Source organism: Berghia stephanieae, chromosome 15, assembly GCF_034508935.2.
Source record: "Berghia stephanieae isolate SIO BIC M18660-M18661 chromosome 15, UCSD_Bste_1.3, whole genome shotgun sequence".
In the NCBI taxonomy this organism is placed as follows: Eukaryota; Metazoa; Mollusca; class Gastropoda; order Nudibranchia; family Aeolidiidae; genus Berghia; species Berghia stephanieae.
The window spans coordinates 13,443,096-13,458,095 of record NC_088374.1 but is presented as its reverse complement, the minus strand read 5'-3'; the positions used below and the strand labels follow the sequence as shown (position 1 = coordinate 13,458,095).

Below are 15,000 nucleotides of genomic sequence, written 5' to 3'. Positions count from 1 at the left end.
ACTGGTGTACACTTCCCATAGGCTAGCACTATTCAGTATCTGACACTGAATAGTGGTTTTGCACTATAATACGGTGTTTTTTTCCCCGAAACCTGACAAAGTTATGGGAAGAGGGCAGCTGTGGGAGTGAATATGGGACTCATATTACACTTTCCCGATAGAGACAATGCTGTTAACGGCCATGTAATTATTTTACACATGAGTACGGTGAGAGTATCTATGGGTTACAAGTGTAACTAAATGACAAATTGCCATATTTATGGACAATAAAGATCTATTATTATTATTATTATTATTATTATTATTATTATTATTCCCTGATTCTCAGGTTCATCCTCTCTCCCCCCCCCCCCCCCCCTACACACACACACACACACACACACACACACACACGCTGCTGCCTACCTCTCATAACTTTGTCGGATATTGCCAGGTGTCGTCGTGTTTCGTAAAAAAGTAATTGCTTTTTATTTGGAAACCCGCCGAAACCCAGTCCCAGGTTCACTCCCCACTAGTGTACACTTCTCTATTTTCCCATATTCACTCCCACAGCTGCCCTCTTCCCATAACTTTGTCAGGTTTTGTAAAAAAAAACCACCGTATTATAGTGCATAATCACATTTCAGTGTCAGATACTGAATAGTACAAAACCACTATTCAGTATCAGATACTGAATAGTGCAAAACCGCTATTCAGTATCTGATACTGAATAGTGCAAAACCACTATTCAGTATCAGATACTGAATAGTGCAAAACCACTATTCAGTATCAGATACTGAATAGTACAAAACCACTATTCAGTATCAGATACTGAATAGTGCAAAACCGCTATTCAGTATCTGATACTGAATAGTGCAAAACCACTATTCAGTATCAGATACTGAATAGTGCTAGCCTTAATTAAAACCCACGCGATGCTATTGATGGGTTTTGAATACCGAATTTTTTTAATTGAAGTGCACCATAATTTACAAGCACTTAAAATAGTAGATCTACATCTTACGATATTAAAAACAAACAAACAAACAAACAACAACAAAAAGAACAACAAAGCAACTAGGTATTGACCAAAACAATATCAAATTTGGATTGATGTTCAGAAAAAAATTGATTTATAATAATGAAAATAACAAAACAATAAAGTGAAGAGGCTGTGGTAGTTTTGCCGGCTATTCCTTCATGTATTATAAAATTATTAATATTCATAAATGCCCCCATTGGACACAGCGTTGGTCTGATAATCAGTTAACCTCTACTGACATCAGACAGGTAGTTAACAGGGAAGGTTAATGGACCCTTGAGAATAGGATTCAATAGTCTGATGTCACGTCCGCCCAGTAACGAGCAGCTTGGTTCTAAACAAAGAAAATCTGTTCTTTTTTATTCGTAATGCTGGATAGAACTTTTTCACATGTCATGTGATCAGAATGTATAAAAGTCAAAACATGCTCAGATTTATAATGTTTTGCTCCTCTGGATACACTTTCTTGCTCGTCAGATAAGTATTTCATAAGGGCGTCTGCCATTGTTCCGATGGTTTAGAACCAGATACTAAGTTACTACGCGTCATAACGAGGGAAGTGATGTCACGACTGTTGAAGCCTATTCCATCCACTGATAATCTTCTTTTGCTGTCGTTCAATATGAACTAGAGGCGATTCCACACAGTGTAGTAAGCATCTGTTCTGTTGGTTGGTAACAAAGCTATCCCATTGGGAGGAGAAGAAAACGTTTTTTTTAATTGGTTAAGAATACGAGTTGGCGATGGTCGGGTATCAAGCATCAGTTTCAACTGCCGTTTTTTGCTATAAATATATCGCTAAACAGGGTTTTACTCAAGTGTATGTCGCTATTCGGGTTTTAAAAAATCACTAATAACATATAGCAAAAAATTCGGGACCAGAGGTCAATGTCGCTATCCAGGGGTTGTCGTTATTCAGGGGTGTCGTTATCCAGCACTAAAATGTTGATTATTATAAACGTGAAACTTGTGATCATTAATCAGCCGTGTTTGCTATACTTTTGCCCAACATTGGGTACTCTACTTTACGTTGGAGTGACACCGACAGACGAATTGTCGAAGGTGTTATCCATAACGTTATGTTGTAGTGAGAACGAAGGACAAACTATCATTTAATCCACAACTTTACTTTGGATTTGGAGACGAAGGAAGGACAAGAACGAGAAGTTTCCATCCATTACAACTGTAATCAACTTTGTTTCGACTTTGAAGTGGTCAACTTATCAACCTAGCGAAGTTCGATGTAGATGGTATGAGAAGCAAGATAGGTCTGTCTGGTTTCTGTTGTGTGTGTTGTGTGTGTGTGTGTGTGTGTGTGTGTGTGTATGTGACCACATAGCCGCACAAAATGTGCAAAATGCGTACTTGGCCGATAACAGAGTTGTCTATTGAAAACAAATGTTATATATAGCGCCTAACAGGTCTTTTTTTTGCATCCTATATGTAAAACGCTTTTAACAAATTCAGTGGATGAAAAAAAATACGTCCTCCGCCAACATACCAGTCGATACCGTTGCCTAGACATTCCGTAAACCAATAGATAATACATCAAATAAGAAGTCTGATGTCAACAGGAATCATCCATATTGTCCAACGTGAGCAAATTGGGGGTTAATAATCTTGTCCTAAGGAAAAAAAAAACCCGAAAGTACTGGAAGCGGGGCTCAAATCCAGGACCTTTCGGATCATAGTGTAACGCCTTAACCACTCGGCCACTTCGCCCTCAACGGATATTGCTCTCTCTCGAAAAAAAAAAAAATATTAAAAAATTAACGCCTTTCCGCGTTCCCATCGTGAGATGCCATTCGCCCAGGCATTGCATGAAGGAACATAAATACATAATTGACCTTTGAGATTTTTCATATAACGCCATATCCACTAAACGTGCTCAAAGAGCTTTACAAGGGGTCCCTGGCCAACACCAACACTTAATACGTAGGACGAGACAAGACGCCTGTTAGGCGATACTACAATCTTTTTTGGACAGAGACAACGCTGTTAACGGGCCAGTTACTCATTCTACACATGAGTACGGTGAGAGAATGTGAGTAAAGAGCCCTTTCCAAGGACTCAACTATGCGCCGAGCGAGGCTCGAACCCAGGACCTTCCGATCCGAAAACGAGTGTCATACAACTAGACCACATAGCCGCACGAATCAAACAAACGTCTGTTACCAGGAATCACCCATGTTGGTCGAAGTGAGTAAAGATTGGTGATTCATTTGAGTTTCTTTGTACCCGAAACGTCCATTGTCTGTTTTGCTCCCATACGAAGCCTCTCCATTTTCACTCTTACGTTAGTAAAGAGGAGGTGAATAATCTTGTCCAAGGAAAAAAAATCCAATGTATCTAAAGCGGAGCTCATCCACTCAACCCCCCCCCCCCCCCCCCGCCCCGCCCTTTAAAAAAAAATATATCACAGCTAAGGTTTTAATCCACCCTTTCCTTACCAGCCATTTTCGGGATTTTCCCTAACACTTCACACCCACCCAACTAATACAAAAATAGAGTTTTTATCACTTAAACACAATAGCAGTAAAGTTCTTGCGATAGATACTTTCTTTAGCAAAACGTCCTCTACATACAACACACTGTTCATTTTCTTTAAATTTTATGATGTACAAAAAAAGAAAAGAAATTTGAATTTTTAAAATGTTGGTTTTATCGTAACGAATGTGACGATTTCCTATAGTTGGTAAGAAGAGGGTTAAAAACATACTTACTCGTCTTTTGCCCGCATAGTTAAGGGCTCTTTACCGTACTCAGGTGTAAAATAAGTACCTGACCACCAAAAAAAATTTGATTGGAAGTGCGACTATGTGGTCTAGTGGTATAACACTCGCTTTCGGATCGGTTCGGGCCTCGCTCGGCGCATAGTTGAGTCCTTGGAAAAGGCTCTTTACTCACATTCTCTCATCGTACTCAGGTGTAAAATGAGTACCTGGCCGTTAACAGCGTTGTCTTTGTCCGAAAAATTGTAATATCGCCTGACAGGCGTCATGTCCCGTCCTACATGTTAAATGTTGCTGTTGACCAGGGATCCCTTGTAAAGCGCCTTGAGCACATTTTAGTGGATATTGCGCTATATAAAAGCTCAATTATTATTATTAAGTGTAAAACCACTCATCCATAAGACTGAATACTTAAAAGCATACTTACTCGTCTTTTGTTCTTTTCCAGTATTTCATCTTGAAGAAGTTTTGAGTCTGTGTCATCCTGCTGTTCCACTACCATTTCCTCTAGTTTGAAAATTAATTTCTTCAACTCTCCAATCTCTTGTTTTTGAGATGAAACCTAAATAAGACAATTAATTTGTAGGCGTCACACCTTTTATTTTCCAGTTCCAAAATAATTGGAAGTGTATGTAATCAGTCCTCTGAATATGTTACATATTAACCATAAATTCTAAATTCTAAATTGAGCTTTTATATAGCGCAATATCCACTAAGCGTGCTCAAAGCGCTTTACAAGGAGTCCCTGGCCAACAGCAACATTTAACACGTAGGACGGGACATGACGCCTGTTAGGCGATATTACATTTTTTTTCTCGGACGGAGACAACGCTGTTAATGACCAGGTACTCATTTTACACCCGAGTACGATGAGAGAATATAAGTAAAGTGCCTTCCCCAAGGACTCAACTATGCGTCGAGCGAGGCTCGAACCCAGGACCTTTCGATCCGAAAGCGAGTGTCATACCACTAGACCACATAGCCGCGCATAACTATTTTAGTATTAGCAGGGTGTAACGGTAGATTTTTAGGATTATGGGAAAAAAAGTGCGAGGTTGTATGATCTTTATTGACGATTATCGTATATTTCAAAAAGTAAATAAGGTGACATTACTCTGAAAGGCCACAGACAAACCAAATCCTTTTTTTAGTTTGGGCGACCGAAGAGTTTCTGGAATTACAGAATTTATGAAGGACAACAGACAAAGCCGAAAGGACTCTGCTGACCCGATAACAAAGAAAGTATTGGACTTGAACCCTCAGGGCAGAAGATCAAGGGGAAGGCCACGAGGAACATGGAGAAGAATTAAAGAAGCTGATATAGAGAGAAGTGGTAAGACCTGGAATGAGATAAAAAAAAAGTTAGCTCAGGATAGAGAAGGATGGAAACTGTTTGTCTGTGGCCTATACCCTGACCCGGGGTGAGAAAGGCAATGATGATGATGATGATAGAGAAGGATGGAAACTGTTTGACTGTGGCCTATACCCTGACCCGGGGTGAAAAAGGCATTGATGATGATGACGATATAGAAGGATGGAAACTGTTTGTCTGTGGCCTATACCCTGACCCAGGGTGAAAAAGGCAATGATGATGATATAGAAGGATGAAAACTGTTTGTCTGTGACCTATACCCTGACCCGGGGTGAAAAAGGCAATGATGATGATGATGATAGAGAAGGATGGAAACTGTTTGACTGTGGTCTATACCCTGACCCGGGGTGAAAAAGGCAATGATGATGACGATGATATAGAAGGATGGAAACTGTTTGACTGTGGCCTATACCCTGACCCGGGGTGAAAAAGGCAATGATGATGATGATGATGATAGAGATGGATGGAAACTGTTTGACTGTGGCCTATACCCTGACCCGGGGTGAAAAAGGCAATGATGATGATGATGATGATATAGAAGGATGGAAACTGTTTGACTGTGGCCTATACCCTGACCCGGGGTGAAAAAGGCAATGATGATGATGATGATAGAGAAGGATGGAAACTGTTTGACTGTAGCCTATACCCTGACCCAGGGTGAAAAAGGCAATGATGATGATGATGATATAGAAGGGTGGAAACTGTTTGTGTGTGGCCTATACCCTGACCCAGGGTGAAAAAGGCAATGATGATGATGATGACTCTGAAATGAGAAAATCAATTGCACAATGTAAGTATCCAGTCCTATGGAAGAGTGGGTTTTACACTTCCAATCAGATAGGAGCCAGTATTTTGACATCACACTTATGCCCTATTATGTGTGACTCGGTAGCTCACTGCATAGACACTGACCAAATTACGTCAAAAGACAAGTCTTATGGCCCATTATATATATATATATATATATATATATATATATATATATATTATATATATATATATATATATATATATTATATATATATATATATATTCTTGTAACACGCCTGACCGGCGAGTCTTGTTTTTGTTGGCTCTTTCATTTACGTGTTTTGAGTGATTTTTATCTGACATTTCGCCTGGATTTTAATACCATCTGATTTGTGATAGTCTTGTGGTTTTATTGATATACATTTTAACGATTTCTAACAGAGGATTTTTCTAAAATTTTAAAATTTAAGTATGGATTTTCCAAAGTCTAACATAGTTTTAAACTGCTATTTGTTTACAGCCATATTGGAAACTTTATTCACTGTGCTATATTTTACAACTTTTAACAACTACCGTGTACATCGATCTATTTATAATACTAATTTTATGAACAGACTCAGAGGGGGTAGACGAAAACAACGCCCTATAACCACCGTCATTGGTCATCGGCCAACCCCACGCCCGCTCCCCCTACGACCTCGATCCTCGCTTCAATTTATCAACACTCGTCCCCCATTCAATCTAATCACTTCAATGAGTAATCCTCACCGTTCCTTGTCAAATATCAACACTGTCCGTGACAGTCAGTATGAAATTAACGACCACCATGACAACAACTCGCAGCAACAGCACCGTCTTGAGCAACAACAACAACAACAACAACAACAACAACAACAACAACAACAACCTGCACGTAGTGATCATACCAGTTTAAAAATTGGATTACTAAATGTTAGATCGTGTCGTAATAAAACTCAAGACATAATCGACATTATTGAAGATCATAAAATTACTATTTTTGTCATCTTGGAAACATGGCTTAATCATTCATATGATGATCCAATTATGAAAGCAATTACACCCGAAGGCTTTTGTATTAAATCATTTCCACGCATTGGGAGGAAAGGAGGTGGAATTGCAATTATTTACAACTTGTCACTCTTTGACAAGATATCATTTCACCATGATAATTTTAGAAGTTTTGAATACGCTGGATTTGCCATTCATGAAAATAATTTTAAAAAGTCGTTTCACTGTGTCTACCGCCCACCACCAAGCCAACAAAACAAAATATCAACAATTGATTTTTTATCTGAGTTCGGAGAATTTATGTCTATGCAATCCATTAACAAAAAGCATAATATTTTTATGGGTGATTTTAACATTGATTATTTCGGAAACAAAAATGAATCGAAAGTATTTCGGGAGATTATTGACACAAACAACTATATCCAACTTGTAAGCGGTCCTACAAACAACCATGGCCACACAATAGATCATGTCATTACAGACATTGAACATTCTCTCTCTTCACCTGTCTCAAATATTGATAAATTAATCTCTGACCATCATTTAATTGTGTTTTGCGTTTTATTTCCAATGAAGCACGAAGTAAAAAAGATGATAACATCTCGTAATTTGAAGAATATAAACATGAACATTTTTAAACAAGACCTTGACCATAACGTTAAAAATAAACATGATGCGAATGGTCTCCACGAGTCAATTGTTGGTACGGTGGACAAGCATGCTCCCTTAACAACTAGAGCAGTAAAAGTGAGACGTCAAGCACCCTGGTATAATACCGAAATAAAATTGAATGGATTAGCCAGGAGGCGGGCAGAAAGAAAATGGCTCAAGTCCAGGGATGCTGTCGATAAGAAGCGATACATCGTGGCTAGAAATGATGCAAAAGCCGTCAATTTCAGGACCAAAAAGAAATTCTACGAAGACAGCCTCAAAAACGTGGGACGTTCGAGACAATTCTTTGCCTTGACCAAGGAACTGCTGGGACAACAGACGCAACCAGCTCTCCCATCTTTAATCGATCGTGCAGATCTACCAACTCGCTTTGGTCAATATTTTAAAGAAAAAACGGATAGCATCAGGAAAGAACTGTCGTCTGAATCGATCCATACAACATTTGACACATTTCATGGTGATTCGTTAACACATTTTTCAATGATTACTGAAGCTGACTTATGTGATTGCATTATGTCGTCTCCAACTAAAAGTTGTGATTTAGACCCTTAAATACTGCCATTTTAAAAAAATGCATTGATGTAATTTTAACACCATTTACATGTATTGTTAATAATTCGTTGCAGTCAGGTGCTGTACCAGACATTTACAAAGTTGCCCATGTCAAACCCCTTTTGAAAAAACCTGATCTCGATAAAGAGAACTTAAAAAACTATCGCCCTGTCTCTAATCTTCCTTTTCTCTCTAAGATCTTAGAAAAGCTTGTTTTGAAACAATTACTGTCTCATCTTAAAAATAATTGTCTTGAAGAAAAATTTCAGTCTGCTTATAGGCAACATCATTCGACGGAAACCGCACTTGTTAGGGTTGTTAATGATCTCCTCTCTGTTATAGACAATGGTTCATGTTCCTTGCTGAATTTGCTTGACCTATCGTCTGCTTTTGATACTATTGATCACAATCTTCTTCTCAAACGTCTTGAAATTACTTATGGCGTGTCTGGTGCAGCGCTTGATTGGTTTAGGTCATATTTGTTCAATCGTAAACAGATTATTACGGTGGATGAATATAGATCGGAGGAAATCTTTCTTGATTGTGGGGTTCCCCAGGGTTCAGTACTTGGACCCGTTCTTTTTGTTTTGTACGTTGGCCCTCTGTCTAAAATCATCAGAAGTTATGGTCTGTCTTACCATCAATACGCTGATGATACGCAATTGTACTGCGTTTCCAATACGAGAAATTTACAAGAAGTATCAGCCAATAGTAAAAATTGTATCCAAAGTGTTAAGAAATGGATGAATGAGAACAGACTGAAACTGAATGATGATAAGACGGAGGTGCTGTATGTGGGGAACAGGAAGTGGAAAAGTGAAACAGACTTGAAGTTGGGGGATGCCTCTATTCAAATTGTTGACAAAGTGAAAAACCTTGGCACATTCTTAGACTCTGAACTGTCGATGGAGCATCAGGTTAATAATTTGGTTAGATCTCTCTTTTTCCAACTAAAAAAGATTGCTTCCATTAGACGGTTCATATCTGAGGATGTGACCAAGCACCTGGTTGTGTCCCTCGTACTATCGAAATTGGATTATTGTAATGCTCTGTTGTTTGGCGTTTCGCAATACAATCTGAAACGTCTTCAGATTGTCCAAAACAGCGCTGCCAGACTAGTATTCATGAAGCGTAGGTGCGACTCTGCCGGACCTCTACTTCATGACCTGCATTGGCTGCCTGTTGGGAAAAGAATTAAATTCAAAGCTTGTGTTTTAGTGTATCGTTGTCTTGAAGGTACTGCCCCTTCCTACCTTTCAGAACTAATTGAAAGATATTCAAAACCCCGCCCCTTACGTTCGGCCAGTGATTCCACAAAACTAGTTGTCCCTCGAATTCGGAAAAATGCTGGAATGAGATCCTTTTCTCATTTCGGACCCTCTATTTGGAACGCCTTACCGCAGAGCATTCGTGAAAAAGAATCTTTGTCTATTTTTAAACGTTCCCTTAAAACATATTTGTTTCGATTTTAGTAGATGGTATGAGAAGCAAGATAGGTTTGGTTTGTGTTGTGTGTTGTGTTGTGTGTGTGTGTATGTGTGTGTGTATGTGTGTGTGCTTGTGTGTGTGAATGAGTATGTTTCAGCCAAAGTAATTTGTAATTTAAGCGCTTAGAGTCTGGTGTCTCGGAGTTATAGCGCTATATAAGTTTTCAGCATTATTATTATATATATATATATATATATATATATATATCAAGCACTTTTCGTACCATATTTGTATCAAGCACGATTATATATATATATATATATATATATATATATATATATATATATATATATATATATATATATATATATATATTCAAGCGTTAGCCCTCACCAGTAAGTTAAAGTAAAACATCCTCATGCAGACCAAGGAATTTACCCAATGGAAACCGTACGGTGCTCTTATTGGCTTACCAACCAGCGGCCTCGATGAGAAAAATATCCGCCATTGAGACATTGGCTGGGAATCGCGTTACTATAGTAAACAAGCGCTGATCGGCCGTTCATGAAATCTAAGAAAATAACTTCCTGATCGCTGGTTTAACTCAAAATTATTCAAAACGATGTCTCTAAAATGATATAAATGTGACTTCTTAAGGTTTTCTTCACGGTCAAAACCACACAACATTCTATTAATGATTACGTCCTAGGCAAAAAGGAATATTGACAGGTCGACCGAGAGTTGAACTCGTCAGACGACAAACATCAATGCGAAGTGTAGAGAGAGTCAAGCTCTTGTTTGTCTTGTCCTGTTCTATATTATAGAGAAAAGGATAAATAGTATAACCTCGTTGTGAGTGGTTGCGTGTCATAGTCATGTTTTTAAATTGTTTCTGTTGTTTATGTGTGTAGTGATGATGTGGTGGTGGTTGTAGTTGTAGTAGTAATGGTAATGATATGGTGGTGGTGGTGGTTGTAGTAGTAGTGGTCGTGATGATGATGTGGTGGTGGTGGTTGTAATAGTAGTGGTAATGATGCGGCTATGTGGTCTAGTAGTATGACACTCGCTTTCGGATCGGAAGGTCCTGGGTTCGAGCCTCACGCTCGGCGCATAGTTGAGTCCTTGAAAAAGGCTCTTTACACACATTCTCTCACCGTACTCAGGTGTAAAATGAGTACCTGGCCGTTAACAGAGTTGTCGTTGTCCGAAAAATTGTAATATCGCCTAACATGTTAAATGTCGACCAGGGAATCCATGTAAAGCGCTTTGAGCACATTTAGTAGATATTGCACTATATAAAGCTCAATTTAAAAAAAAATATTTCAATGAAGATGATATGGTGGTGGTGGTTGCAGTAGTAGTGGTAGTGATGATAATGTGGTGGTGGTTGTAGTTGTAGTAGTAGTGATAGTGGTGATGATGTGGTGGTGGTTGTAGTAGTAGTGGTAGTGATGATGATGTGGTGGTGGTGGTTGTAGTAGTAGTGGTAGTGATGACGATGTGGTTGTGGTGGTTGTAGTAGTGGTAATGGTAATGATATGGTGGTGGTGGTTGTAGTAGTAGTGGTCGTGATGACGATGTGGTTGTGGTGGTTGTAGTAGTAGTGGTAGTGATGATGATGTGCTGGTGGTGCTGCAGTAGTGGTAGTGATAATGATGTGGTGCTGGTGGTTGTGGTAGTAGTGGTAGTGATATTGTGGTGGTGGTTGTAGTAGTTGAGGTAGTGATGATGATGTGGTGGTGGTTGTAGTAGTAGTGGTAATGATGATGATATGGTGGTGGTGGTTGCGGTAGTAGTGGTAAAGATGACGATGTGGTTGTGGTGATTGTAGTAGTGGTGGTAGTGATGATGATGTGCTGGTGGTGGTGTAGTAGTAGTGGTAGTGATAATGATGTGGTGCTGGTGGCTGTAGTAGTAGTGTTAGTGATGATATTGTGGTGGTGGTTGTAGTAGTAGCGACGGTGATGATGTGGTGGTTGGAAAACACATTATAGGTTATTATAATACATGATTACACATATTCTCTAACTTCATTTTTTGACAGCTTCATTGTGCCATAAATATACGCAACAGTTCTGAACAATTCTATTGTGGATTTTGATATTGTTTGTTGTTTTTCTTTTGTCGTTATGTTGACATAGAGACCGAATGAATGGTAATGCTTACATTCCCAGCCCAAGATATAATGGCGCTGAATGCTTTCATTGGTGGACACTTTTTAGGCTTCGTACGTATTCTCATTCGTTTAATGAATAATGTGATGCAGACATAGAAACAAACACATTTTATGTAACTGCGAACATCCATAAACACGAATCTAGAAAAATACGAATAACACAAAAATCTACTTTCACTTCCACTTCCTGATGAGAGCGAAGACTTGAAACAATGTTGTAGAAGTTAAATAATCATAATCATACTTGAAATGTTTATAAATAGCTCCTTTTATCAAAAAGTTGAGCACTACTATATATATATATATATATATATATATATATATATATATATATATATATATATATATATATATATATATATATATATATATATATAATTGTTTACGTCTTAGTTGTCCTTATAATGTTGTTCAATGTTTTGGACACAACTAAGGGACAAAATCATTGACAAACGCATCCCCCCCCCCCAAATTCTGTTCTCTGTCCTGAATGAATACTAACCTGTCTCAATAAGTCTGCATTCTCCTCTCTAAGTTTTCGAATGGCTTCCCACACTCGATCCATGGATACTTTTGGATGCCAGTTATAAGAGGAAGGGGTGGGAGGGTGATGACGACCTGAGGAAGGGGTGGGGTGGGGGTGGGGGGTGGATACGGGATCCAAAGCATTTGATATTAATACAATTTTTTCTTTGAAAAGATGACAAAGGTAATTTGATGAAAGAAACAACAAGTTTACAATTAATTCGATACAACCCACGCCTCAAAACAACAACTACAACAACAACAACAATACGAAAACATAATCTATCCCTCCCCCCCCCCCCCCCCAAAAAAAAAAAAACAAAAACAAAACAAAATAAAACAAAAAACAAACCCTAAACATAAAAGACAAGAACAAAAAAAAAACTAACAAAAGAACAGAAGAAAAGGGAAAAAGACGAAATAAACAATGAAATTAAAAAAAAAAACAACACACAAGAAAAAAGAAACCAAGACAAAGCAGACAACAAACGGATCAAAACAAGAAAGCAAATTCTAAAACAAACAAAACAAAACAAAATGCAAACATAAAAAAAAAAAACCCCGAAAGAAACAAAAACAAACAAAAAAGCAACAAGAAAACGAAACAAAATCAAAACAAAAAATATCAAACAAAACCAAAATAATGAGAGAAAAAAACCATCAACACCGTATAAACAATAAACATACAAAAGAACAAAAATGACACAAAACACCAAAGTATATCCATATTAATAATGAACATCAACAAAAACGGCAACATAATACTTTGATTATTGCATGTGAACAATGATAATGATAACCTACGCGAAACTATTATTATTATTATTATTATTATTATTATTATTATTATTATTATTATTATTATTATTATTATTATTATTATTATTATTATTATTATTATATTATCATTATTATTATTATTATTATCATTATTATTATTATTATTATTATTATCATTATTATCATTATTATTATTATTATCGTTATTATCATTATTATCATTATTATTATTATTATTATTATTATCATTATTATCATTATTATCATTATTATCATTATTATCATTATTATTATTATTATTATTATCATTATTATTATTGTTAGTATTATTATTATTTTATTATTATTATTATTATTATTATTATTATTATTATTATTATTATTATTATTATTATTATTATTATTATTATTATTATTACTATTATCATCATTATCATCATAAATATTATCATTACCATTATTGTAATGTAAATTATTAATGTATATTAGTTATCTCGCGAATAAACACAAATACGAAGACCGACCAGGAACTGGATTATGTTGTTTGTTTTGTTTTTAAGGGTTTTACACATTTCTGATTCCAAGAGCATACCACCAATGTACTTAGTTTGAGATCATCTATAATTTTTTTGTTTGTTTGTTTGTTGCTTTAGGTCTTTTCCAACACAATTGAGGTTATATGAGAGACCGCTGAAACAAAAAAACAAGCAATCTAACAAAAATAGTACAAATGTAAATCAAAATCATAACCTAAAGATATCATAAGCTAAATTATAAATAACCAAGAACAAACAGGCAGAAGATTTACAGGAAAAAAAATATCCCCTGTCAAAAATACAATCACAAACCAAAGAAGCAGGATAGGCTAGTAAAGAGAAGAAGAAACGACATCACTATCGGATCGTACACCCATGCGAACATCATAGGTATATGATTCAAGGGTGATGCTCCCATCCAACCACCCGCTCACCTATAATTCTCATCCGGACACAAGCACAAAATCCAACAAAGAGGAACACATTCAAATGCCTACATTATACATTTTAATATAACAAATATAATAATACATAACAGAGAGATGATTTACAAGGAAAAAGATATCATCTCCCAAAACAATAACTATGCATTTGACTGTTTCCCTCCCAGCTAGGACTCTGGCCAGGGCCAGGACAAAACCAAGTAATCTCATTCCAAGACAAAGACAGAAAGCATGTTGGACAACAGATATAAGGGGATAGAAGATGCAGTATGTACCTCCCTGCCCACTATGGGAGGTCAAGAACCCCTCCCAGGGAACTGGATTAGCTCCCCTCTCCCGCCACTTCACACAGGACTGGCACTTCTCCCCATACCATCGTGAGAGACAAACGACCATTGCAACACAAATCATGTCTTAGAACCTATTTATTTGACATACATTACATGGTGTCATAAATGATGGCATTAGACCTGTAGGTTCCACAGTCTCGAAAGTCACACACAATGATATTAATACTCAAGAGAGATATGAAGTAGTGAATCTGAAGCAAGAAAATGTGATCTCTGACGAGGCTGCTGGATGCGCCTTTCCTCTTTAGATTCTGACGTGCTGATAAAAGAATTCCCCAAGATAGTTGAAACAAGTTTCAACTTTGAGCAGCCAGTACTAGTTTGGAGTGCATCGGATCTCTACAAAGAATTCGCTAGATTTAGGGACCACAAAGAGATTGTGTTCGCTGGGCCATTGTCCACTCTTACGCCTAAACGAAAAGCCGGTTGGCTTGGAACGTGGATAGGTTCTCAAGGCCGGGAAGTGTATAGGACGTTGCCTTGGAAGTAAGGAGATAAAGATGATTCTTTAAAAGTATTGGCACAATGTGAGGCTAACGTAAGACCAAGGAAGAACAAAAGGATAGCTAGGCACATCTTACGGAAAAGAAAATAGAGGCCTGGAGATAGTTTTGCCATGTTTATTACAGATGGT

At 37.3% G+C, this 15,000-nt stretch overlaps 2 protein-coding genes across 3 annotated transcripts in view; both read right to left on the bottom strand.

Annotated features, from left to right (window-relative positions):
- LOC144960848 (uncharacterized) overlaps positions 1-12,338 on the bottom strand; it is a 26,069-nt gene extending 13,731 nt beyond the window's left edge. The window contains exons 1-2 of the mRNA XM_078894228.1: positions 12,235-12,338; positions 4,181-4,315 (exon numbers count right to left, since the gene is read on the bottom strand). Of these exons, the coding sequence (XP_078750354.1) occupies positions 4,181-4,315; positions 12,235-12,297 (198 nt within the window). The 5' untranslated portion in view covers positions 12,298-12,338. The remainder of the gene's footprint in view (positions 1-4,180; positions 4,316-12,234) is intronic.
- Positions 1-15,000, bottom strand: part of LOC144960846 (atrial natriuretic peptide receptor 1-like) — a 169,566-nt gene that overhangs the window by 53,358 nt on the left and 101,208 nt on the right. The window lies entirely within an intron of this gene.